The sequence below is a fragment of the Scleropages formosus genome, chromosome 23 (genome assembly GCF_900964775.1).
Source record: "Scleropages formosus chromosome 23, fSclFor1.1, whole genome shotgun sequence".
In the NCBI taxonomy this organism is placed as follows: domain Eukaryota; kingdom Metazoa; phylum Chordata; class Actinopteri; order Osteoglossiformes; family Osteoglossidae; genus Scleropages; species Scleropages formosus.
This window is the reverse complement of record NC_041828.1, coordinates 13,326,108-13,351,758: the sequence shown is the minus strand read 5'-3', so window position 1 is coordinate 13,351,758 and position 25,651 is coordinate 13,326,108. Positions and strand designations below refer to the sequence as shown.

The window sequence follows — 25,651 nt, the reverse complement described above, 5'->3', positions numbered from 1 at the left end:
ATGCCACATAGGGTACTTTCAGCTCCATGTACTGAGTTTGGCTGCTCACCATAGCTGGGCAAAAGCAATTAAGCTGTAAGCCTGACAGTCTGTTCCCCAAAATGACATTCCTAGTTTCATACCGCCATTATTGACCATGGGAAAATGTTTTCTCTTAGAGTAGCCCTGATCGAGCTCTGCTGTACTGAAATCATATGAGTACCCATTACAAGGATGCTTTGAGCCAGTACTGCTAGCAATCCCATGCAATTCTGCCTAAAATAGCCTCCATAAAAGTATATATAATACGGCATATAGTATTAAATAGCATTTCTTTCTACATTATAACGTAGGCATTCAATGCTTTTGTGTCAGTTTCAATATCTACACTTATTTCAGTAGAATTCAAAAGCGAATATGCTGTATAATTTGGCTTTCAACTGGCTATAGTTGACATATTTCAAATATTGAAATTGTAAGGTTAGCAACAATAAGCAGAGTGTCACTATACAATGGTGCCTTTTGCATGCGGAAGCACCTCTCACACGGAGGTTGCCATTGCCAGGAACCATGAAAATGCCATTCCCATTAGCGAAGGAAGCCTAGCACCCCGGTGCTCACGGCATGGTGCGATCCTGCGGGGAAGGGACACAGCTCTGCGACATCCCTGCTGATCACGGTGCCTTAATCCCAGAAATTCCACACAGAGCCTCACCACCTCTCGATTCCCTCGGGCTGCTATAGCACAAATGGCACAGATGGGTCTTGGTCTCAGAGCAACGCTTGACCTCTCCAGAGAACCTGCAGGTGTATATATAGATGCCTTTCATTATTGCTGGGTGCAGGTGGCATTTCACAGTAACACCTTGCAGTCAAAGCCTGTCTAGCTGTCTCAAAGCCATATTAAAATCAGACTTGAGTAATGGGTTTGGATTTTCCATTTGTTTCCGATGTTCCGTACTGTCAAACAACCTGCAGCTGGCTCTGTTCGAGCCAAAATGTTGGATACCTAAAATTTCTCTCGGATCGCGTTGCCAAGTTTGGTCATCGGGACCTGTCAACCTCGCGTCAGCTAGTTAGACTAATTTATTTTGTCACAAAGGGTTGTTTTGAACAGCTTCGGCATTAATAATCGAACAAGCTCCTTTGTCCTTACTTCGAAAATAAATGAAGCACGTCCTAGTACACGCTACTCTTTGGAGAGCACGATTAGAATAGTTCCTGGAGGCAAAGCTGGACTCTCCAGGGGTGCGCGTATGTGTGTTAGCCGTGGGATGCTGGAGCGCTGCAGCTCCAGGGCCTGAGGCCTAGTCGGGCCGTGAAGGACACGGCAGTCCCGTTTCGGCACGGTACAAAAGCCCAACGTACTCTTGAGACATCCTGTTGCGGCGGGTTTAGCCTGCTGCTTAGCGGGGAGACTCTTCAAAACGAGGCCATAAACTTTGCTGCGAGATTTCCAGCCTTTTCAAGCTCTCGGCGTGACAGATCCAGAGCAGGTCCGAAAGTGCGCTCGAGGTGCGGCCCAGGGCTCGCTGGTGATTTTTATCATACCATCGGGATGTTAGATTCGGAGGGTATTAAGCTCTGTGACTTGAAGAATGTCCCTTCAGCCCTCCGAGTTAAAAATCAATACCGTGCGTTCCGTTACATATCACACCGGAAGGGATTGAAATAGCACCGGGGAAAGGAAACAATCCTTCTCCATCCTGTCCTCAGGAATTTTGTAAGCCGGGAACATTATGAAAGGAAATATTTTATCTTACCGATTTAATAATCTAGGCATTTAATTTAATATAGCGAAGAGGTCCCATGCACAGTGTGTGAAATGTTAATCTGAATGCAGGGCACCACATGCAGAGCAGCTGCTGTCCATAACCGAGACTTTCATCTCTGAAACATGAAACTCCTGCAGAATATTGGTGTTCGCGTCATAACGCCAAACTACCTGCTCATCTACCCGGGGACGGACGGCCATCGGCGTTTACTGCTGCGCTGACGTCGTGAAATAGGTATCAAACCGTGTTTCTCGAATAGAAGCAATAATTCATTTATTTTATTGCAAAACGTCGAGGCACGGAAGCACGAGTCGGAGTGTTCTTCGAGAAAATTATTCCCTTCGTAAAACATGCTTTTACAGGATGATGATGGAATCTGCACCTAGCAGAGCCACAGCCATATTTACTGCACACAGCAGCATCTAATACATATTTAAAACTCACTGGGAAGTGGGAAGTTCGACTTTACTCAAACCTTTACCCGCAGTAATTACCACGATTCAGGAAACAGCTCTAGGATCAGATGTTAAATCCTGTTTTGAACCAAGCTTGTGGGTTCCCATTACTCTTCTAAACTGCTAAACGCTTCCTACACAGCTAAACAAGAGGGGCTGCAGTAAATGGAGATGAGTCAAATGGCATAAATGCCTTCATTATTTTTCACACTTTTGTGTTTTTAATGAATGCCTTAACCTCCTTTTTTGCCGCTGTGGCAGAAAATTTTCAAAGTGATCAGCGGTTGATTGTTGTTTGATCCAATGGAGCCCAGAACCGGAATCACAACCCCCTGAAGAGTACGCTCCCAGCGTACGCTCAGCCAATGGGCACACACCTGCGATACACGCACCTGCGATACACACACCTGCGATGAACACACCCTTGATGGATGTACCTTTGACCAGTACACTGCAAATGAAGCAGAACGGCAGCGGATGCATTCCATCTGCTTGAAGCAGCCTCACATTCTTCTCTGGCAGTCTGTCGTGGACAACGACACTTTGCGGAACTGGAAAAATCCAGTTTTTTGTGACATCCATTAACATGTTTAGCTATGCATGGATATGTGTGTCAGATCTTCATCACTGCTGCACTCGCAAAAAACAATGCACATTCTCATTCAGTGCTGAGTTGCACTGTCTTCCCATGCTGACAGTTGGCAGAATGCGGTAAAAGCACAGGATGTGCTTTGCCGAAGCCATTCGGTGAATTACCATACACACCACTGTGAAAACAAAAATAGGCAGTGAATTTTTTGCATATTCAAAACTTATTCCACTTTTTACATCTCCTGCTTTCCACAGTTTTGATAATGGAAGCTCACGTGCATGCTTGGTGGAAAGTGGGGCATCTCAGACAAAGAGTAAACTGGGGCTCTTTAAATAAATTTAATCGTGGCACTCCTACATTAATCTATTTAGCAGAAACTTTTCTCCAAAGCAACTTCCAATGAACTCTATGTAGTGTTATGAGCCCACACACCTTATTCACCAAGGTGACTTACACTACTTACGATGGGTCACTCATCCATACATCAGTGGAACACACTCTCTCTCTCTGTTGCTCACACACTATGGGTGAACCTGAACAGTATGTCTTTGGACTGTGGGAGGAAACCAGAGCACCCAGAGGAAACCCACACAGACCAAGCAGGGATTGAACCATACCACCCGGGCACTGTGAGACAGCAGCGTGACTCGCTGTGCCACCATGCCACCCACTGCTGACATAATATTGCTTTACACACCTTTAATAAATACAACCGACTGAAATACAAAAACAGGTGTTATTGTGATGTTACATCAGTGCAATTGAGTGATTTTTTCACTATGAAGACTGTCTTGGGTGTGCTTAAACAATGTGGTCCTTGTCCTTTGCATAGCACCCCCCCGTTCGCACCCCACCAATTACGGCAGTGTGGCATTGCCACTTCCCCTTCTTTTGAGAAAATGTGTTTTTCTTTGTGCCTTGGCCTTGTACACAAATTAATTTTCTTTTGCAGACACCCTCTCCCTCCGTAGCCATGGCAACACCATTTCAGACACGAGTTCCTCAAACGAGACAGAATTGCCCAGTTGCCTGGCGGTTTCAGCAGCATTCCTCTTATCATTCATGTTGCAGAGCGAACATTCAGATAGTGACACTTTTGCCATGTTTCGCACACTCGAGCAGACAGGACTTCGAGAAGACTCTGATTTTTAGATACTTGAACGTCGGGCTGATTCAATGTCGCCGTCTGTTTTTTTTTTTGAGAACGCACACACACATGAAATTACATAATGCACCTAAACCAGTGGACGACCTGCTTGTTGCTCTACAGCGTGTGTTAAACGAATTCAAAGTGCTACTCATGCAGCCCAGCCATTTCGGCTCAAGCATGATGCTCAATGAGCGATTATCTGGTGTCTCTGTTGGTCTCGGCGTGCTTCACAGTTACTGGTGGACAGGGGCACTCTGGAGCCCCCTGTTTGAACAGCCTTGATGTCCCTGTCATGTAAATAACAAACAGCACATTTGCGTAACTAAGAATTGACTGCACCTGTCTCTTCAGGTCTTTACTCGGCATGGTTTTGCCACTAAGTACTTTTGCACTGACAACAACGTATAAATCATTATTCCATGACATGATCAATGTTAATCTAATCTTAGATTTGTGCCAGGCAAGGAAAAAAAGCTGTATATTTTAACCACATGAGATATTTCCAAGAAGAAGTTCATTTGAAAGTGACACAGTTAATGTGAAATGTGGTTGACGGAACACCGAGAGAGCTGTGAATGTCCATGATTGAAGAGGACCATGTGGAAATGACCGTGTTTTACTGCACTGTTCTCGCATCCCTGGTTTGTCTGGGCACACTTATGTAGCGGTCTGCTGTCAGTGAGTGAAGAACATTTTCAAACATTTGTGCTGTTACAAAAATGGCAACAATGGCCATCATTACGTGGGTTTTCATAATGCGTTCAAATATATTGCTATACGTTGCTTTGTTATTAGATAATCTATACCAGGTCTATTGTGTTCAGATATAAGGAAGTGCAGCTCAATACCACACCCAGGCCCCATTCTCGCACTAGTGTTCTTGGTAATTAGTTCATGTGCTTGTCTGTTATGTTCAGGCTCAATAAACATGTGACATGAGCCAGCTTTTATTTTTAGGCTCCTGCAATTCTTTTGGCTCTTGAAGGATTTGTGTGGTGACAGTGATGAAAGATCAAGAAGCATCATTTCACTGTTCTTTTTTTCCCATGCATGCATGTATTTGACATCGATGCCAAACAGTGTTTAGAGCACACAGAACGGAAGCGCCTACCATTGCTCCATACTTCTACATCTACAGTGAATTCATTTATTTAGCTGATTCTTTTCTCCAAAGCAACAAACAATGCTAAGGTACCTACAAATATTTACCCATGTATACTGCTGGGTAATTTTTATTGGAGGAAATCAGGGTGAGTGTCTTGCTCAGGGATATTCTAGGAGGAGGGGATTTGAACCTGAAATCTCAAAATCCAAAGGCAGCAACTGTGAATGTTATGTCTCCTGCTGCTCCCAAACTTTCTCCAAAAGTTTCCTCCAGAGTTCAAAGCGGCAGAAATAATTCTCATCAAGCATCGATGATATTGTTTTCTAATATGTTTATAAAATTACCAGCGCCATAAATAAATAAATAAATCACTTAATTAATATTGATACAGAGGGCACTAATGTCAGACGACAGCAGTGTGCTGCTTTCATAAAAACACATTAAATTCAATAGTATATAATACAGGATATGTCGATACACATCCACGGTGCTCGGTTTTCTGTGTCTTAGTCGCTGCATGAATGCAGGAGATTTTATGACTACCATTCATTGTCTCGGTTAATGCCATTGTCTCGGTCCATGGTGACTCGGACAGCTTGAGGGTAGAGGCAGACAGAGATCAGCACAGTGTCAGTCCTCCGACATGCAGCAAGGGTGACAATGGAGATGTGTAAAGTACTGTTGTGACACAGTGATTATCAAGGCAGAGGAGCCGCTGCTGTAGGTATGGACATGCTATTGTTGTTTGTTTAAATTACTTTTTTCTTTGTATAGAAAGCGAGTGCTTTACAACTATTTACCCATTTATATGGCTCTGTAATGTTTTGCTATGTCAGTTCAGGTAATGTTTCTTTACATTACATTGGAAGTAGAAATTCAAACCTGAGCCCTTCTTGTGTAAGGAGATGGCTCTCACTATGTCACCTTGCGGCCACAAAGCCAAAGATGTGCTATTTGTCTCTGGTGAAATATTCAAAGGCATCAACTGTAAATATGATCAAACTTTATTCCAAACAGGGGGACGGTGGCGCAGCGGGCTTGGCTGGGTCCCGCTCTCTGGTAGGTCTGGGGTTCGAGTCCTGCTTGGGGTGCCTTATGATGAGCTGGCGTCCCGTTCTGGGTGTGTCCCCTCCCCCTCCAGCCTTGCGCCCTGTGTTGCTGGGTTAGGCTCCGGTTTGCCACGACTCCTTCTTGGGACAAGCGGTGGTAGACATCGTGTGTGTGTATTCTGATTAAATGTGTTTGGTAAACAAGTAAGTGAAGCAGCCTTAAAGATGGAGAGGACCAACTGCCACCGAATTAGGATGTGTTTTAACCACCACTTCTTCTAAGTGTACAATAACTGTTGATAGGCTGGTGGTTGTGAACAAGAAGTATCACTTGAAGACAGCCAATTGACAGAAATTTTTGGGAAGTTTTTTGTGAACCTTAGGACTTCACTTAGAAATAATGCATAAAAAACTCACTGTAGGCTGGAAGGTTTCAGCAGTGATGTTACAACAGGCTGCATTCGTGGCTTTCAGGAGATCGGAGGGAAGGCAACCATAAGCTTTCTAATGAGAGATGGAGAAAAGTTCTTCAGCGGCAGTGAAAAAAGAAGAGTCCAGAAGAGAAACACCGTGTAGAGTCCTAGTCTCAAATTTGAGCACCTTACTGAAAACAACTTTTCATAACCGACAGCATTTTACATTCAAGTCGTTGGCTTCAGTTGTCCTTCACTTTCTTCTTTGCCAGATGGTTCTTGTACAACTTTTAGATGTGTTTTTTGGTCATTATCTTCCTGAAGATTGAAGTATTGTCTAACAGTAACTCTAATAGAACATCATGCCTCTGAAGTGTCTTTTGATAGCCATCATAAGTTTTTGAGTTTTGTATCATCTGAGAGCAAGCTGTCCTTGAGAGGCTGGTATTGGGGGGTTGTTAGACTGCCATAAAACAGATTTTTTTGCCCCTCAGGTGTGTGGGGGGCACAGAACTCATGAGAAGAAATATGCAATGGCCCTTGGGGATTTAAAAAAATCTTTTAAAATAGTGTCAGTCTGGTTCAAATTGAAGTTTGGTTCTGGATTTTGTGAGTTGCGTCGAGGAAGGAGGGCCGCCGTTCATCCCACGCCGGCGACCTCCGCGGTTGGGCCTGCTGTTGTCCTGTGCCGCAGTAAAGTACTGTCCAGCATGTGAGATGTGGAGCCTGTTTGTGGAGGATTGCGGAGGCGCCCACAGTGAAGGACAGTGAGAGAACCTGTGGCAAGCAAAGAGGACATTCCACTGTGGCTCGTCGGGAGAGGTGTGTGTGTGTGTGTGTATAAGTGCGCGTGTGAGAATGTGTGTGACGGGGGAGAGATGGGGGGAGAGAGTATGAGCGCATGAGGGAAGGAGAGTCGTATGGCTGCAGGAGGGGGAGAGACGCAGCATCTGTGTGTGTGTGTATGTGTGTGTGTGTGTGTGTGTGTGTGTGTGTGTGTGTGTGTGTGTGTGTGTGAGAGAGAAAGAGAGAGAGAGAGAGAGAAAGAGAGGGAAACAGCATTAATCATTCAGTCCTGCAACAGCTTTGAAAGAAACCAAGCTACACCTGAGCTGTTTTCCCCTTCTTCTTCCAGAAAGACCTGATGGGAAAACACAGAAATATCGTCCTCCAAACTAATAGCGCACTGTTCCCTCGAATACAACAATTATCCAAAATAGAAATAATTACACGTCCCCCCCAACCGGCTTTCAAGTGGAAGCGTCCTGGGGAGACTTTGAGGCCTCAGGCCAAGAAATAATTAAGCTGATAATGGCCTCTGCCCCTCCGCTGTCCTTCTCCTTCATTTCGTTTGTTTCGCGGTTATCAATTAGGAGAACGTGCTGTGAGACGCTATGTTGTTAAATAACAGTTACGTAGCTCACATCCATCACCGTTCTTTTTTGCTTTGCGTCAACAGAGACCTTGTGGGCTCTCCTTTGGTTGTGTACCGTTACTGTACGTGTTCCAGAATGACTGTGTTCACCCGTGAGCAGCGCCGCGCGGCCTTACAGCGCTAAGCCTCAGCGCTCATAGCGCTCATGGCGCTCATAGCGTTCGCCGCTAACCGCTAACAAACACAGTATGGTTAAAGTGATTCAGTGATTCAGTCTGGCTAATATGCGCTGATCCCGCGTTAGCGCAAGCGAAATTGGGAAGCAGCTACAAGGGAATCCTAATGTAATTGGAGGGCAGGTTCTGCGGCGCGGGCGCTAAACACAGCCACACACCACGAAACAGCTGTCTTCATGTGGGGCTCATCCGCTCCAGCAGCTGTCTTACACTTCACGGAGAGCTTTTTATCATACCGCGTTCAGATAAAGAAGATCCCCATAACCCGTCCTCTTTTATATTTTTAACTAATCAGTAAATAGACATGTTATCATTACTCTTATTATTTCCGCCCTTCCACCTTAAGGTGACATCTTGGTGTTCTTAATCACTACGCTCCTTTCCACCCCCACAACGCAGATTTGCATTCTGTGCCTGTGAGGACTGTATCTATTAATAAGTTTCAGATTTGTACCTTGTTGAGGAGCCAGGAAGGCATTATCCCTTACATATATTTACTTAGCCAGGACTTTTCTCCAAAGTAACTAGTATTTTCAAGCTACTTCTGTGCATTCACCCCCATTGGGAAGCTGTGGAGTTCCGCCCAGAGATGGACAATTTTTTAATTTACTAATATTTTACTGGTGTCTTTGTCCGAAGGAACTTATGATGTTGGATTTGTATACTAAGCCAATTACAGTTGTTTGTCCATTTACACAGCAGGGTAGCTTTGACTGGAACAATGCAGGGGAAGCGTCTTGATCAAAGGCGCTACAGCAAAAGGAGGAATTTGAACCTGTGTCCTTCGAGTGCAGGGCAGTAGCGTTAACCACCACGCCACCTGCTGCCCCCTATCTTCCGAAGGCATGCTGCGATGCAGGCTCGGCCTCAGAATGTGCAGTTGCCATCGTCATGGACCTGTGGAGAAGCCAGTCTGCGTGAGACGAGTGAGCTGAGGCTACAGATTTTAGCGCAAATTTCACACTCGGGTCTGTGCATCGTCAGTCTGTCTGTCAGTCCCCGGGATGTGAGATTGTCGTGGGTACAGTATAAGCGTGGCTGGGTGTCATCATCAGTAAGTTGTGTTTGACACACAGTTGAATTGCTCTGTGCTGCCATGCCGTGACAGTTTGCGAGCAGTGTGTCAGGATGCTGGTGGGTTTGGGGCTTTGTTCAAATGACAAAGCAGAGCAACTGTCCTCCTGGCTCTGCAGCAGTGGCTAATGTCGGGAGCTCACCCGGAATAGTGCGGTTTCCTGTTTAAATACCGTTATTAGTGGCCCCATCTACCAACTGCTTTTTTTTTCTACAAATGATAAAATTTTAATTTGTAAAGTGAATTTATATTTTTTACATCACACACATTTTGGGTCATGTAGGGTCAGTTGTAAGGATTAATGAGACCTAGAAAGCATGAAATCTTCTTTTGCGTAAGCATATTACCGATGTCTTATTGGTGTATGGTTTCTAATAGCAGAACAAATAATCCAGATTGAAAGGATGTTGAGAGCTGTAATCTTCTGCAGGTATCGTTTAGAATTTTCACTGCTCTGGTCAATTTATTTGAGTTAGATTTTTTTTTTGACTGTACCTCACAGGAATTTTTGATGTGTCTCTCATCTTTTTGAGACTGTCTTTGTAATTGTAGGAAGCGATCCATGCAAAGAATACATCTGATGTAGGGGAGACACATTGCAATAGATGGACTGAATCTGTGCTGCATAAAAGCACATTTCCTGGGGCATCTTATTTGTGATCATTTTTGATGGCATTGTTTAAAAATTAAAGTAACATCAATAGTTATGACCCTCTGATGTATTTTTAGAATGTTGAGGCTGCACTCTCTCAATTTTCATAATATGGCCAGTTTTTTCTGTTTTCTATTTTTAGCTGGTAGAAAAAAGCGGGTTTTCTGCTCAACCTGCTGCTTAGCTTTAATGGATCTGGGAACGTACATGCATGTGCGCGTATGTTTCCAGACCTTACAAAACCTATAATAAATCCTTAAGAACAATCTCTAAAGCCATGTTGCCAAATTAAAAAAAAAAAAAAAAAAAAAAAAAAAAACTTTTTCTTATTTCCTAAGTTCCGGAACATTTTATTAGTCGGTATGCATTTTCAGCTTTATTCATGTGAGATTGGGATTTTTTTCATTCACAGTGACAGGTAAACAACTGCATCTATGTTTATGCTTGGTACTTTAATTGCTTTATTTGGTGAAAATAGGTGCCAGTGAGACCCCTGATGAGGTGCCTTTATTTTTCTACAGTTCTCTGCAATATCTCAGACTCTCTCAGTGAAACCAATGCTGTCTTATTAGGGAAGCTACAGGCACCACTGGGTACATGTTTATTGCAGTTAGTGTATGAGCGAGGAAGTACAGTTGCACTAAATCACCCTTAATTGCACAAAAAATTGTGTCATAGGCGGTGTAATAGCATATTGGGAGTAATCAGAATCAAAGCTGTGCATTCTGCCCTTAAACAGGGAGACTGACTAAAATGGCTTTGCGACGCCCACACTGCAGATCTGAGAAATTTAAAAAGAATGCTGTTGAATAGGAAGGTATAAAGAATACACCTCAATAAGGCTAGGCAAATTGAACACTTTAACAACAAAGGTATTTTATCCATTTTCTTTCCAGCACATCTTTTTTTTTTTTTTTTTTTTTTTTTTTTTTTAAAAAAAGCTGTTCTTTCTGAAGGTTTCCTATTTACTGTGGCCATTTCTTTCTAAATAGAACATTTCATGGTTAGTTTTCCTTGATTACTGCTTGTTTTTCTCATATTACCTCCAGCTACATGACACTAAAGAGCCAGTCACCTCGACACTCTCTGACTACTGACTTTAATAACCATCGAGACTGAAAACACTTTCTTTAGGGGATATAATATTTACAGTATTAGAGAAGTTACACAAAACTGTGTTGACTAAAAAGAAAAGAAAAGCGAAAGAATCCCTAAGATTACTTCTGCTGGGTCTGTAGCAAATAAACAATGTGCTTCTAGAGAAACCTGTGCACTTTAGAGCCTCGCCAATGTTCCTGAACACTTAGGGAGAGCTGTGGCTCAGCTAAACGCTGCTGTCCTTAACAAGTGTAGGAATCCAGGGCGCCCACTGAGCGCTGTCAGCTTCTGCTTTCTTACCTTTCCTCAAAGTCTTTTAGTGTCACCTAGATTGCCACCAAACGCTTCTTCTGGTATTTTTGAGCTATTTTCCAGACCTGGTCTCTGATAGTGCTGTCATGCTGTCTTTCGGTTAGTCAGGCAAAACTAATCTGAACTGCTCATCAGACTTAAACAGTTGCTCCTCAGTCCCATGCAAATGATCAAATCGATTCTTCAATCCGCAATATGGTGTAACAAATATACAAATATTTCCCTTTTTAAATAGCAAATGTATTTGTATTTATGTACTGTATGTATGAATATCAATGAGCGTCTAAATACGATGTAAATAGTGTCACCCAGATGTCTGTGTAAATAATTTTGTATGTAATTAATGTTTTGTTTCGGAATGAAATATGTAGCATGTTAGTTGTGTTGTCTCAGGGAAGAGGGTCAGCACATGGGGGCTGACTGTCGTACGCTGGCCGTCACGGGCAAATGTGGACCAGCCGTCATAAGAGAGATGTACCCGAGCTGAGTGGTCTCCACCAATACATCTCTCTTCTGGCTCTCTCCCAAGCCAAGAACAAAAATTGGATTAGCATGCGCTTTAACCCGACCAATCAATCCAAAATGCGTCCAATTACTTTAATTAGATTGGCTTGGATTAAGTTTTCGGCCTGCATAGACCTGCAGTCTGCTTACGCCTTCGTGCACTTGCAGCCCTGCAGACGTGCTCTTGTGGGCTCCTTCGAGTGCAGTGGGACAGGACTGGACTTGGAGTGGCAATGGGCCCGAAAATCATACAGTACTCACATGCCGCACTGTAAACACACACGAGATCGCGGGAGGTGGAACAGCTGAGCTGATGACCCTGAGCGATAGCAGAAATGTCTCAGCTTATCTCATGTGGACGGATGGATGTCTGCTGAGTGTAGTTGAACATCCTCGAAGATACAGTAGATTGAACGTAACAGGTATGAGCAGCAAAGAAAAACCAAATGAACCATACATAAAATAACAAATATTAATGCCTATAATAATAATAAAAATAATAATAATAATAATAATAATTTGTAACTAAAAAACTCAAAACTCCAGAGAATTTTTCAAAGGTACAGCAGATTGTTAATGATGAGAAAGGTGAAGTTCTCACATGTCATTTTGCCTGTGACTCTGTCTGAATCTTACCCCATGTTTTACATTAACCAGCCCATTGCTTCTGAATAGATTTTGATTAATGGCCCCCGTAAATGTAACACCCGGCATTCAGTGAATATATCTGTCAACGCCAGTCTGGCCTCTCTGCTCAGTTATTGTTCAAAGTGACAAGCCGGTCTCCATGGCAACGTGGCCAAATCCAGTGAGCCAGATTGTGAATGCACTCCTCACAAAGACCAGCGGCTACATGTGTTTCAGTGTACCATACAGCGTTTGGTAGAGAGAGAGAAAAAAAATCAATATAGAAACACACACACACAAAAACAATGAAATGCAGCCATTTTTAAATTGTAATTTTTAAGCCTTAACAAAGTGAAATTTTGACAAGAGAGTTGGGAAGGGAAAACTGGGGATTGCTAGATAATCAAACATTTTTTTCTTGGATTCTGTGATTATTGTGATAGCAAATGTACTTAGTGCTGAAATCTCAGCGTAACAGTGAGCACTGCTGTACTTTACTGTAACTGAGGCAGGGTGTCACCATGATAGTTACACTATTTATAAAACTGCTGTGACTTCTTAGCAACAGCAATACCTGTGCACTTAATCTTAAAACATATAATATGTGAAAAAATATAAAATATACTGTGTGTAATTGACTTTTTGGCCAATGCAGTCTGAGTTTTCAAGAAAATGTGACATGTAAGATTCCTTTACTTTGTTTGCACACAGCTTGTGCAAGTGACACCATGACACTGAAATGACATTGTGCCATAGTTCTTAATAACAATTGAACATAATGTATTTTCTTCATATATGGTTCTTGTTCATTGAGTTTAACCAATTTAGCAGCAATAACCAACCAATGAGGACTCTGGCTTTTCTTCGACTACACATCCTGCAATATTTGCGTGCGTGTGCACTCATGTTTGTGTGTGTAAATGTGTAAACCCAAGGTGGAGGGCCTCTCGTGATGAGTCAGCTTCAGCACGCATTCAGTTTTAATGACATTATAATCAGGTTGTTTTCCGAACGCGCTGGAAATCAGCAATACTGAATGGGGTTTGCATAATTCTGAAAGTCAAATTTAGTTGCAAATCATGTTTTTAACCCATTGGATGTTTACCATGTACATTTAAGATGTCTTGCAATAATTTTCATGGAAAAAAATGAGTTGCAAACAGAACAAATTATAGAATTTTGGAGAGGAACAATCAGAGGTTGAACTAGCATACAGAAACTTATTGAAAAGATTAAGTCTAAGGTGGAATTTTATTATGTAATAATGATAAGACCAGTCCAGCCCACCTGAACAGAGTACAAATAACCAGATGGAAAGTGTTTATCAGAACACGCTATGAACCCTGAAAATCCTCCCCAAAATGACTTATAAGCTCATATTGCAATCAATAGAGCTACTCCACAATTATTCTCCTACAGTTTTAAGGAGCCAAGAGCGTTGCCATAGCAATCTGAAATGTCTCCACTCCACAGCAGTAGTGGGCTGGTCCTCTTGTGGAACATTGCTGGAGAGCTTCACATCACCACCATTTCATACATTAAAATAAATGAGGCCAGGCTGAGCAAGGGTTATTTTTACACTGCATCAAAAGCAAAGTGCCTTTCCGCAAACGCTGTATGCAGATAAATGACGAACGGTGTGATGCGAGCTGCTTCGAACATCGTTGCAGCGTTAGACCGTATGTTATTTGTGTCTTTATGTGGGTCATACATGTGCTGCTATGTGTTTCTACATCAAATGCCGGATGTTGAAGTAGTCTTTCTCTCTCTCTCTCTCTCTCTCTCTCTCTCTCTCTCTCTCTCTTTCTCTCTTCTATTGTCTACAGTGTGACAATGCGAAGGGACTGAGGGCCTTCTTTGATGCCATTTGCTTTGGCCCGAAGCACCTGATGATCTTCGGAGGAGTGTGTCCCTCAGTGACTTCCATCATTGCAGAGTCACTGGAGGGATGGAACCTTGTACAGGTAAGAAGTGCTGGGCTGTTGGCCCTATTTCCTTCTTTCTGCACCCCAACACACTCATCCACACAAACTCCTCCCATGTAACATCTCAGATGTTCTGGAAGAACTGTAAAACCACAGGGGAACCAAGTTAAAAGGGAAGATTTCCTTGCGGTTCATCTATGAACCCAGTGCCCCAGTTACAAATACTGTACCAGTGAAAAGTTTGAGTTCACCAAGGTAGGAATGAGTTTTTTCACATGGCGTGGAGCTAACAGGTTTGATGAAGAAATGAGCCCACTTGTGTCCCCTGCCCTTCTGCAGCAGTTCCCAGAGATTTAGGACACTTGTGTGTTGCTTTGTTTTCGCTCTTATTTTCAGTTAGTCCCATATAGGTGGACTCATCCTTTACATTACTACTGAGCATCGGCCTCCTGAGCTCCACTTTCACGGCTGGCGTTGTTTCCTTCTGGTGACATGTTCTGTATGCTAAGTGTCTGGTGTGGTTTGTGGCTGGAGCAAATAGCGTGGTCATGATTGCTTGATGTTAGATGTCTCAGACAAAGAGCGTGTCAGCATGTGAACAGCACTGATAGAATCCCCTGCAGTGAAATTCCATGTTGGTGAGATTGTAAGTGGGAAGACGCATAAAGGCAGCTGACCAAAGCAGGTGTCACTGGCTTACAGCCCACACGCAGTAACACTCCCGTACGACACAAAATTAAGATTCCTCACTGTTTTTAGGTTTTTGCCCACAGTTATCTGTGAATTGCAAAAAGACATAACTAATAACTGATTAAAAAAAGGACATTAATAACATAACTGATTTTTTTGTGTGGGTTTACACACACTTGAAGTTTCAGTGTATTTTACTCTCAACGCAGCTTCTCATTAACCTTAGTATATATGATCTGGTAAAACACTTGTTTTTTTCTTCTTTTTAATTTGAAGATAGGTTTAAGATGATTTTTGTTTTCGTTTTCTTTAATAGTTCCAAAAAGGAGATACATTTACTTCATGTTAATAAAAGATAATGCAATAAATTGGTGTCCCATCCATGTTGCACCCTGTATCCAATATTAGGGGTCATTGAAAGCCTGCATCGCATGAGCTCTTGATGAAAGCAGAATAAACAAAGTCTTACAGTGATTTCTAATTAGTTCATTATAGCTTTATCTGCCATTGATCTGATGTTTTTAACGGAACCAAACCCGTGAATAAATTGAAGGGTTAAGCTGTAGCTTTTTTATTAAGATGTCATTGATTTTAATGGATGGACTTACAAATAACTGTGAGCTACAGGCTGACTTCCACTCCCAAATGTATTTGTACAATTAAGAGCAAGTGTATTTATAAAGGAATAACAGATATATAGTGAGAGATCAGAAGAAACATATGTACCCAATGAATGGAAGCCACCTTCCAGAAGCTGCCATAGTGAAAATCAGTGAAGGAATGCTACAAAATGCAACACATCAGCTCTTGCGACACTGTTTCCAAAAGCAACCAAGAGGTTCCTTTGATAGTAAGAGACAAGCATAGTAGAGGGCACTAATTCCACTAATTGCATGCTGATGTAAAATTTACTATTAATAGAGCTATACAAAACAGACTTTGTCATTCCGTTGAAGAATCTCTTGTTTACAAGGGGTGAACAGACCATGCATTATACAGGGCACCCAGACCTAATACTGTTTTGTCTCGTTGTTTGGGTGTGATTGTGTGGCGAGCAGCCATTTTGTTGGCAGAAGCCATGTAGATGTTGAAAATGATGGCTGAAACTTATTGAAGGTTAGAAAGAGGCAACGAGAGGCATATTAAATGAATGCAGGGCAACAATGCAGCCACCGAGTTATTGTGGCATCCTCAGAAGCTGTCAGCAGTGTTCTTTTCTCTATCAAGGTGCACAGCGTAGGTTTCTAGTCCTGCAGGTCTTGGCTGCAGAGATGCTGCTGAGCGAGGACCTCTTGCACAACGGGATGCCGGCCGGCGGTAGCTGGGGAGACACGGCAGTGCCGGATGCGTCTGCCAGAGGTCAGCCCCATTATCGGGGAGTTCTGTGTAAGACAATATCACAAATTGAATTCATGTGGTAGGATGGGGTGAGTGTCATCCGTGCTGTTAGAGAAGCGCCCTTTTACCCGGACCCATTCAAAGGTGTAATATATCCCAGCTGCCTAGAATTTAAAGTTAACAATTATAAATTTGCTAAAATTGTCAGAAAACCACAACTGGTTGGTTGACCTACAGAGGACTTCGTAGCACATCCAAATACCTGCAGAGAAGAGCGTATAATATTTTCACACTTATTGTTGACTGTGTGTACGGTGTGCAGTGTAGAATGGGGGATGTAGAAGAATTGCTCTGATTTGAAATAGATGGTGTCCTTGTTTTATTCTGTCAGCACTGATTTTAAAGTCCTCCTCAGTTGACCTCATCCTTTCCCTGCAGGATTTGTATACCTGAGCCTTACCAATGCAGTCACCGTTGCTTTGGTTTTACCATAACTAACCTAACCTTGTATGGCAAACTCTTCAGACGGGTATCATTATAGTTTCTTCTGGCACACAGATAGAGAACTTGTCTTAAATGCCTTACATTCAAAGGGTTTCGGTTTGAATTCCTCCTCCTGCTGAAGAACTCATGAGCAAGCTACTTATGTTGAACTGCTCCAGTAAAAATGACCCAACAGTGTACATTGGTGAATAATTGCATGTAGCTTAGTGTACAAATCTAAAGTGGGCCAACATCTGCTTGGAGAAAGACGTCAACTAAATAAATAAAAATAACCCTAAAGCACTAACATCTTGTAACACCCCTTGCTACCGTGAGTTTAAGCAGGAGAATGTTTATTGTGAATAGTTGCTGTGAAGGTATGGATGACGGATGGAGGCAGCAGTGGAGAATTGAAGTAGTTGGACCAGAAAAGGTTTATTGTCTTTACTAAAAGGTATTCTTCAAAACACATTAACCCCAGCCAAGTACAAAACAAACATTAAGTTACAAGAACATGAGACCTATGAGCTTAACCCCTTGCATCAACAGCAATGCATAGCTCTCCTATTGACTGCATGAGAGTCTATCTGCATAAGCTTGCATCAATTGGCAACCTCCTCTAGTGCCCTAATACAAACTTATATAGCAGTAACTCCACCCTTCTGGTTATACCATAACAGCCTCAACTATTCCAAAGTACATTTCCCCAAAAATTACATCCAACACAAATACTAAAACATACAAACAATACAAAACATTTTCTACTATAAATATCCCTATGTTACAACTTATAAAAACATTTATCACATTACACAATAAAACACCCCTGTCTAGTTGGTTGTGCCCAAGGACTCCCACCTAGAAATAACCCAAATGGTTCACTCCATCTGGTTTACAACACAAGGCACCAAACACCACAGAATTCCAGATAGCTGCATGGTAAGCAAAAAGTTTACAGAAATGATTTTGAAAAACAATGCATTTACTTTTTACAACCAATTACATGTACCTGTCATACTTTGATGAAAGAAATGTTATTAATTAATGACAAACAGACACAGATACCGGTAGGCCTTTCCCAGCACCCAGTCTAGTTCAAACAGAAAGTGTTAAATGGAATACTAGACCAGAACAAGCAATGTAGCAGTACAAGGTGAAATGCATGTGATAGGCAACAACAGCAACAAGGTTCAGCACTTCATTGAGAGTATTTTGCCGGCATCTTACTGATTCCTTGCTACCAACTTGCGTGTCGCAGCTCAGTCTGTGATAGTTGCATTATGGGAAAAATGTGAATAAAGTGTGCAACCACTGGGGGGAATTATGGGCACAATGAAGGGGCAACCGTGTTTGCCAGTAGGTGGAAAAAAAGCTTGGGGATGTGAAGTAGGCTGGGAAGGCTGGCTTGAGGCGCAGGTCCTTGAGGGAACAGAGTCGTCAGACCAAGAGCAATATTTCCCTGTGTGCCGCTGTTCAAATAAACGTTCACTATGAATGCTGCCTGTATGTCGTCCTTCACCCCATCCAAACCCAGAGCGTCACGCCCCACAATCTTTTTTTAAGTGTGGTTACGAGTGTCTTCCATGGTGCAGTGTTAACAGTTAGGTTTTCTGAGCACTAAGTAAAACACCTTTTTTGACATTCTACTCATTGTAATATGTAGCATAAAAATCTCTTCTTTAAAATAGTTTGTACAGTTTTAACAAGGGCTATATGGGAAAAGAAGAGCGTGCACAATGTGCCTTTAAATGGCATGTCACTGGGGAAAGAGAAGAGTCTCATGATCAGAGTTGGGAGGTGCTCAAAGTCAACGTGTGCATGTTGCCCAGGGCGCTGCTAACTGACGGGTTCTGCCGGCACCTTCTGCTTAAGGGTTTATGTAACCACTGATGTGCACGCAGGGTGATCGCTTCCCACCTGTGACTCATCCCACTGATAGTGGCTAAGGGTGTGTGTTACTGTCACGTTCATACCCGTGCTTTGCACCAAGTAGCACTGCTGGAACTTTTGGGGAGGCATTATGATAATGGAGTTCCAAAGATGTCAGCAAATTAAAAGGAAAGGGAGACAAGTCTGATGAAGGTTAACCTGTTATTAAAATTGTCAGCAGGGTTTGTTTTGCTCAGAGGTGCATTTATACACAATTAAAGTAGCATGAACGTAAGAAAGTAGTATGACCATGCTCAAAACAATGTGATTTTCAGGATTTGTACTGTGTTCTTTGTTTATGTATTAATTCATGCTGGGGAATGGTCCTGGTCAGAATGACAGCTGCGTAACTTTGTAAGGTAATAAGCCTAAGCTCTTGGTGCATTGATGGAGACCTGTGAGCAGGTGGTCTCAGGCTCACTGACTATACTGTCTGCTTTTTCTATTATTACATTTAAGTGTTTATCTACTATTGGTAGTCCTTCTTTTGCATGATGTAATACAATGTGACGCAGAAGGAATTGGGAGGGTGCTCATGCTGCAGCCTGTTAAAATGCATTATGGACACACAGCACAAAGACAAAATGCATATAACAGAGATATTTTGCTTTCGTTATTGATCCTAGCAGCTTCATTAAGCCTGGTTCTTCACCAGACCAGGAAGGCTTGCATTCTTATTTCTGAAAGCAGCTGGTATGAAGCCTGTCAGTGCAATTATGTAGAGTGGTACCCAGCAAAGCGTCCAAGCTGCTGTTGTCCTGTTCGGCCTTCCTTAAACCTTTCCACGCACCATTCCAAACTGAGTCCTTCTCAAAGTTTAAGTTTCTGTGAATAGTGCGAGGAAGCTGGCAGATGCTTTTCACCGATTGCATGCAATTCTGTTGGCTGAGTTACATCCAGCCCTCTGTAGCGCACCTAGTACTGCACCTATGGACCAAGACAAATGTGGAGGGTTAGCACCAGAAAGCAGCCAGATCAATTCCAGGGTGCTGGAATTTGTTTCAGGAGTCAGAATCCAACCATAGGGGGAATAGCAGCACAATTCAGACAGCAATTAGTGGTGATTTCTTGCCATTGTGTTTTTCCGGTGAAACTCGGCTCAAAAGATCCTCCAGGATCTGCCTGCTGCAAAAGGCTAAGCTGAGAAAAGGAACGGTTCGGTACACGCTACGTACACTGTTCAGCCACCGGACTCATCATACATGATGCGAGTGTCCATGTCTGTGATTAGAGTGTCACATGTTTAATTTTGTCACTCAGTTTATTTATTGTACATTCATACTGAACATCATGAAACATTGAAATCTGACAGACTGATTAATTGACTCTGTCAACTTCCTGATATATTGTCTGAGATCTTACATTTATTTATTTAGCAGACACTTTTCTCCAAAGCGGCTTCCAGTGAACTCTATGTAGTGTTACCAGCCCACACACCTTATTCACCAAGGTGACTTACACTGCTAGATACATTACTTACAATGGGTTACTCATCAGATCTCTGAACACATCTCGTTTGTACTATGTTTAATAATGAACCAAAATGGTCTTTCAATATAAGACGGAAAGTGTAGTTTTTTTGTTTGAACGAACTTCCGACTCCTGGTTCATCACCAGAATACACACGCACACGCATTTTTGGAACCGCTTGTCCCATACAGGGTCACGGGGAACCGGAGCCTACCCGGTAACACAGGGCGTAAGGCCGGAGGGGGAGGGGACACACCCAGGACGGGACGCCAGTCCGCCGCAAGGCACCCCAAGCGGGACTCGAACCCCAGACCCACTGGAGAGCAGGACCCGGTCCAACCCACTGCGCCACCGCACCCCCCTTTCACCAGAATATTCTGTGCTATTTAATACAAATTAAGTCCAAATTTGCCTAACTGGACTGCACCTTGATCTGCAAACTGAAATTATGCATAACAATACAAATGAAGTTACTGTTTAATATTTCCACAGGATTTTTATCAATATGTCAGAATGGGCCAAGAATTTTCATGACAACTGTAGCATTTAACGCCAGCTGTGTGACATGCTTCACAACAGGTTATGACAGAAGTTATGGAATGTTTATGACAATTTTTTTGATTTTGGTCATTCTAAGAAAGTTTATTGCAATTACGTAGCACTTGGTTGCCTGTACATGACAACTGCGTGACAATCTGCTCTACTCACTAATGGACTGTGTTAATTGTGCTGTATATTATCAGGATTTTCCTTCTGACTATTTCACAGATTTGCTGGAAAGGTCATTCATTGTATATTGCACCGGATAAGAAGGTTAAGTATCTGCATAAAGTACGAAATGTCAATGAAAAACCTCTCGGTTAATGTGTAGAATGCCCATTAATGAGACCAGTATAAAAATGCAGATGTCAAGGTGTTCTCCCTGACCTTGAATTGCACATCCTCTGAATCTTTCTTTTTTCTCCAGGATTACTTAGGTATTAGACAGATAGCAGCACTGTATTCTCTGCTTTGCTGCTTGTTGAGTTGTGTTTTTACCTTATCCTACATGACCTTCCAGACACATTTCTCATTATCTTAACTCTCATTTTCCATAACAGTAAGACTGACTAATAAAAAAAAAAAGATACTGAAAAAGTAACAAATTAAAATAAAAAAACATTTTCATTGATATTATATGCTGTTAGCTCAGCATTGAAGTGTGCAGTATAGTACATTAACTTTGGCATCATATCTCTGAACACGACTTTGTTTTGCTGAAGGCGAAGCAGGACTTGAAGAACAGAAGAGAAAATGTGCTGGATCTGCAGACTTTGGCTCCATGTGGAGCATACTGTACAAAATACTACCAAAGTTCATAACTTACAGCACAGCTTCAAGACCATGCAAACATCGTTTTGAGCAGAAGTTTGATCAAATGCTTTGTCGGCCATATACATCCGATCAACCTCGTTGCTCTTAGAAACTGGGTTGTGGCAGTGTTTAATGGACACGTGAAGTGTTATAGTGCCTTCTCACTAGGGCGGCTCTGAAAGGGCTTGTTTACACCCAAAGAGAACCCCTGATTTTGCCGAAACACCAAACGATTTACACTCATCTGGAAGTCTCATTCAAATGGAATCCAAGATGAGCGAGTGCTGAATTCCACATGGGCTGCTGCTGTAATAATATATTCCTGTTTTCAGAAAAAAGAAGGGGAGAAAGGGGGAAATTGTTCATGTCTGCAGCATTTTTATGTGCCCATGTCTCTGCAAAGCATAAAGGGAAATGGATAATGTCTGAAGTAGGATAAATGAGACTTTATGGACACAAACACAACCCCGAATGTGCAGACTTCAGCCCTTATTTTTCTCTCGAACACTTCTTTACTTACATATTTTATTTTTCAGAAACTTGGCTTTGATGGTTTTTATTTAGGGCACAGCTCTGAATTGCTTTGAAGACTGTGGCTATAAATCATTTACTTCTAGAAAGAGCTTTGAACAAGGAAATTGTGTAATAAAAAACATTTATAATTTATTTTTGACCAAAACTGTTTTTGATTAATTAATCAAAATCCAACTTCTAAACCTGTCAGGAGTTTATCCTGAATATTAGAGACGTACGTTGCTTGTTCTATGTCTCTTTGGTGGGCAGAAAACATATGTTCCTCTAATCCATTGTGACTGTGATTATAACATACAGTTGTAAGAATGTGCTGTAAGTATATAAGCAACGTAGTATTGTTACAGTGGTTATAGATCCTGACCAGTGAAAGCAAAGATTTGAAATGATGTGAAATTCCTTTATGAAAATGCCATCCGCTAAAATTCACGTGTGAGAATGTTGAATACCATACTATGAACATCGCACTGGATTACAAGAAAAATTTTCAGTTATAAAAGAAACACAAGAATGACATCAGAAGGCATAATATTCCTAAACAAGTGGTAAAATAATCTTTTTCTAAGATACATTAGTCTTCTCCAAGTGTTTTTCTGAGCACAGGGAGGACATTGTTTCTTCGGTGTCAGTGCACTAGATAAAAGACCTATGGCAGTTTAAAATTACCATTGTTTCAACAGCACATTAATGATTCAGTTTTAAAGCACCACATTAACGTGCAACACTGTGAGATGTCAGGGATACAATTAATTCCACGTCGTCACGCAAATTAGAGGCTTGCACACTAAACTCCATACACTCTTGTCTGAGAGATGATTTATAAGGAAAACTTATCTGAAATAACAATGTATTTTTTTCTATACTGGAGCATGAAAGTGCTTTTACTGTGGTACAGCCTGAGATCCATTCTGTAAGCCCTTGATTACCCTCTCAGTCTAAGTGACATTATAAAACTTTGCAGGTTTAGCCCAGACCTTGAAAATCACTGCAAATGAGCCTCTTAAAGTGACAGTGCACATTTAAACCAGTTGTACCTCTCTGTCTGCTTGACATTTAGCTTTCTGGGGAAATGTTCTGAGGTGATCAGTATCTGTTCCTCAAGATTTCGACACAGATGGAACATGGAATTAGGAAAAGTTTCTGCTACTGTACAAATCCTGGAAGATAACCAGAAAATTAATGGACTGAAGCGGTGTGGTGAATGATGTGAATCAGAGTGTCCTTGCCGACGAGATTGCCATTGTATTCCCAGCGGTTGTAAATGGCCCTATGGTTTGTGAAATGCTTCCTATTTCACTGCTCCAAAAGCAGTTTCTTTCTCTCTGTAACATTTACGGATTTCATTCATACCAGTATTATTCTTTACCTCTTAAAGAATACACTTTCCAAGAACACGTTGCACAAATATGAGTGTGTGCTCCTATGAGCATTTGTCTGAATGTAACACGTTGGGCAATCAGTTTTAGTGACAGATTTGTTGATTTAAATGATTTGTTTGATCAGTACCAGTGTCTGTTACATATAAACAGACCTTGGCATTTGAAGCGGTGTCTATTTATCTACATACATGCCAACCTTGAGAGAAAACAGACAGGACATGCATGGAAGAACAGACAATCAATGATCTGAGATGAGATATAGTCTCAACACGAATCAGCTGGACGCAGATGGCTTGATGCGAAGAGGTTTTATGTTCATGGTTCCCAGAGTTCTCAGACACCGGGGGCTCTCCTTCATAACATGGGCACTGGGCACTGGGCACCTGCTACTTGCCAAAAAAGGGCCTGTTTCTGTTTGCCTTCATTACAGGTTGGGGTGCACTGGGGGATCAAGCGCACAGGGGAATCTCTCATCTACACTTGGTAGAAGAAATACCCCCATGACCTCACTGGCTTTTCTCTAGTATTGTGGAAAGAAGCAGTTTCTCAAAAATTAATTGAAATTAGAGTCTGAGTCATTTAACCCTTGTTCCTACTCTGGCCCAGGTGCTTCCACTGTCTCTTGTGTCTCTGTTGGCCCAGCTGCATCAGTTGGCCCTTGTGCCTCGATTGTCCTAGGTACATCCACTGGTCCTTTTGCCTGTATTCTAAATGACATCTATTTCTGGGAAGCAGGTGACTACTGTTAGACACCGGGCAGCTCGGTTCAGGGAGTGACCAGGCACGAGGCAGAAGAGGGTGGATTTACTGAGATTTTGAATGAAAAAATATTAAACATTGAAACACATACGGGGGATGTGGTGGCGCAGTGGGCTTGGCCGGGTCCCGCTCTCTGGTCGGACTGGGGTTTGAATGCTGCTTGCGTTGCCTTGTGATGGACTGGTGTCCCGTCCTGGATGTGTCCCCTTCCCATCCAGCCTTGCGCCCTGTATTGCTGGGTTAGGCTCCGGCTCTCCGCGACTCCACTTGGGACAAGAGGTTTCAGCCAGTGTGTGTGAAAGACATACAAACCACCAACCACGAGCACTGGGAAACACCTGCATCCACCCCAGTTCTGATGTGTGCAGTGCAATGCCTCCTGCTTCCTGACAGTCCTTTTATACAGCATTGCCACAGCTGATCCTCAAGAATCAGAAGCAGTCAGTAACCCTGGAACTGGGCATGGCCACAATCCTGCATTCAACAGCATGGCATGCAGAAACTCAGTTTGACGCTGCTGCCTTTCTGACCACTAGCTCAGTAGAATCCACTAATGGCATGAGCCTCTGGGTAACCAAATTTAAGCAAGATGCACTTCCCAATAACATTTCGAGGAAGGCCAGGCCAGCGCACTTATTGTGAGCTTTCATTCATTAACCGCTGATGTAAAATGGCACTTTGGAAGCAAACAAACAAACTCTTGGAGAGGGAAGGTTTAGGCTAAGTGTTTCTCCATTAAAGTCCATTTAAAATTTGTTGTGGTGCTGCGGAGTGGAGACCCAGATCAATAAAAGCCGGCTTAATGTCTGACCCAGCTCGGTGATATTCCCAACACTTCCGATTCAGAAGAAATAAGTTTAAGTGAGGAGTAACGTCCACCCGATACTCTTTCTTCTGTTTGACCACAGTGTGCAGAAAGCGTTTGCTCCACCTTGGCGGTGGGGTGTGTGGGCGAAAGGGGATGTGACTGAGAACATCCATTGATAGACTCAGCAATACACAGCCCGCAGCATATTTCAGCCTAGTGGTTTCCTATTAATGGCACTGCGATCATTCCTGTTGGCGGTGATGACGTGTTGGTTCGAGTCCACCAGAGCAATGCAATCCAAACATCATATTCTACCCAGCCTTCAGAGACAATACATAGAAGATGAGTATGCACGGGGATGAATATGCATGTGTGGCACGTTGACGTGAGGGTATGTACCAGTTTTGGTCAGTGGAGAGTCAGTACCCATTATAAATGCTACATCCACAGTATGTGAAGTTTGCATTTGTTTTGAACATTGAAAGCAGCCAATGTGGCAAGGAAAGGGAGGTGAAGACAAGAACAAAAATGCAGCTCAGTGCTAGAGGACTTCAGGAAAGCTTTCGAATAGTTAGCAGAGGAGGTGATG

General features: G+C 42.5%; 1 protein-coding gene across 1 annotated transcript in view; it reads left to right on the top strand.

The window, feature by feature from the left end:
- Nucleotides 1-25,651, top strand: part of gabbr2 (gamma-aminobutyric acid (GABA) B receptor, 2) — a 161,349-nt gene that overhangs the window by 30,531 nt on the left and 105,167 nt on the right. Inside the window, exon 2 of the mRNA XM_018731961.2 lies at nt 14,224-14,361. Within this exon, the coding sequence (XP_018587477.1) occupies nt 14,224-14,361 (138 nt within the window). The remainder of the gene's footprint in view (nt 1-14,223; nt 14,362-25,651) is intronic.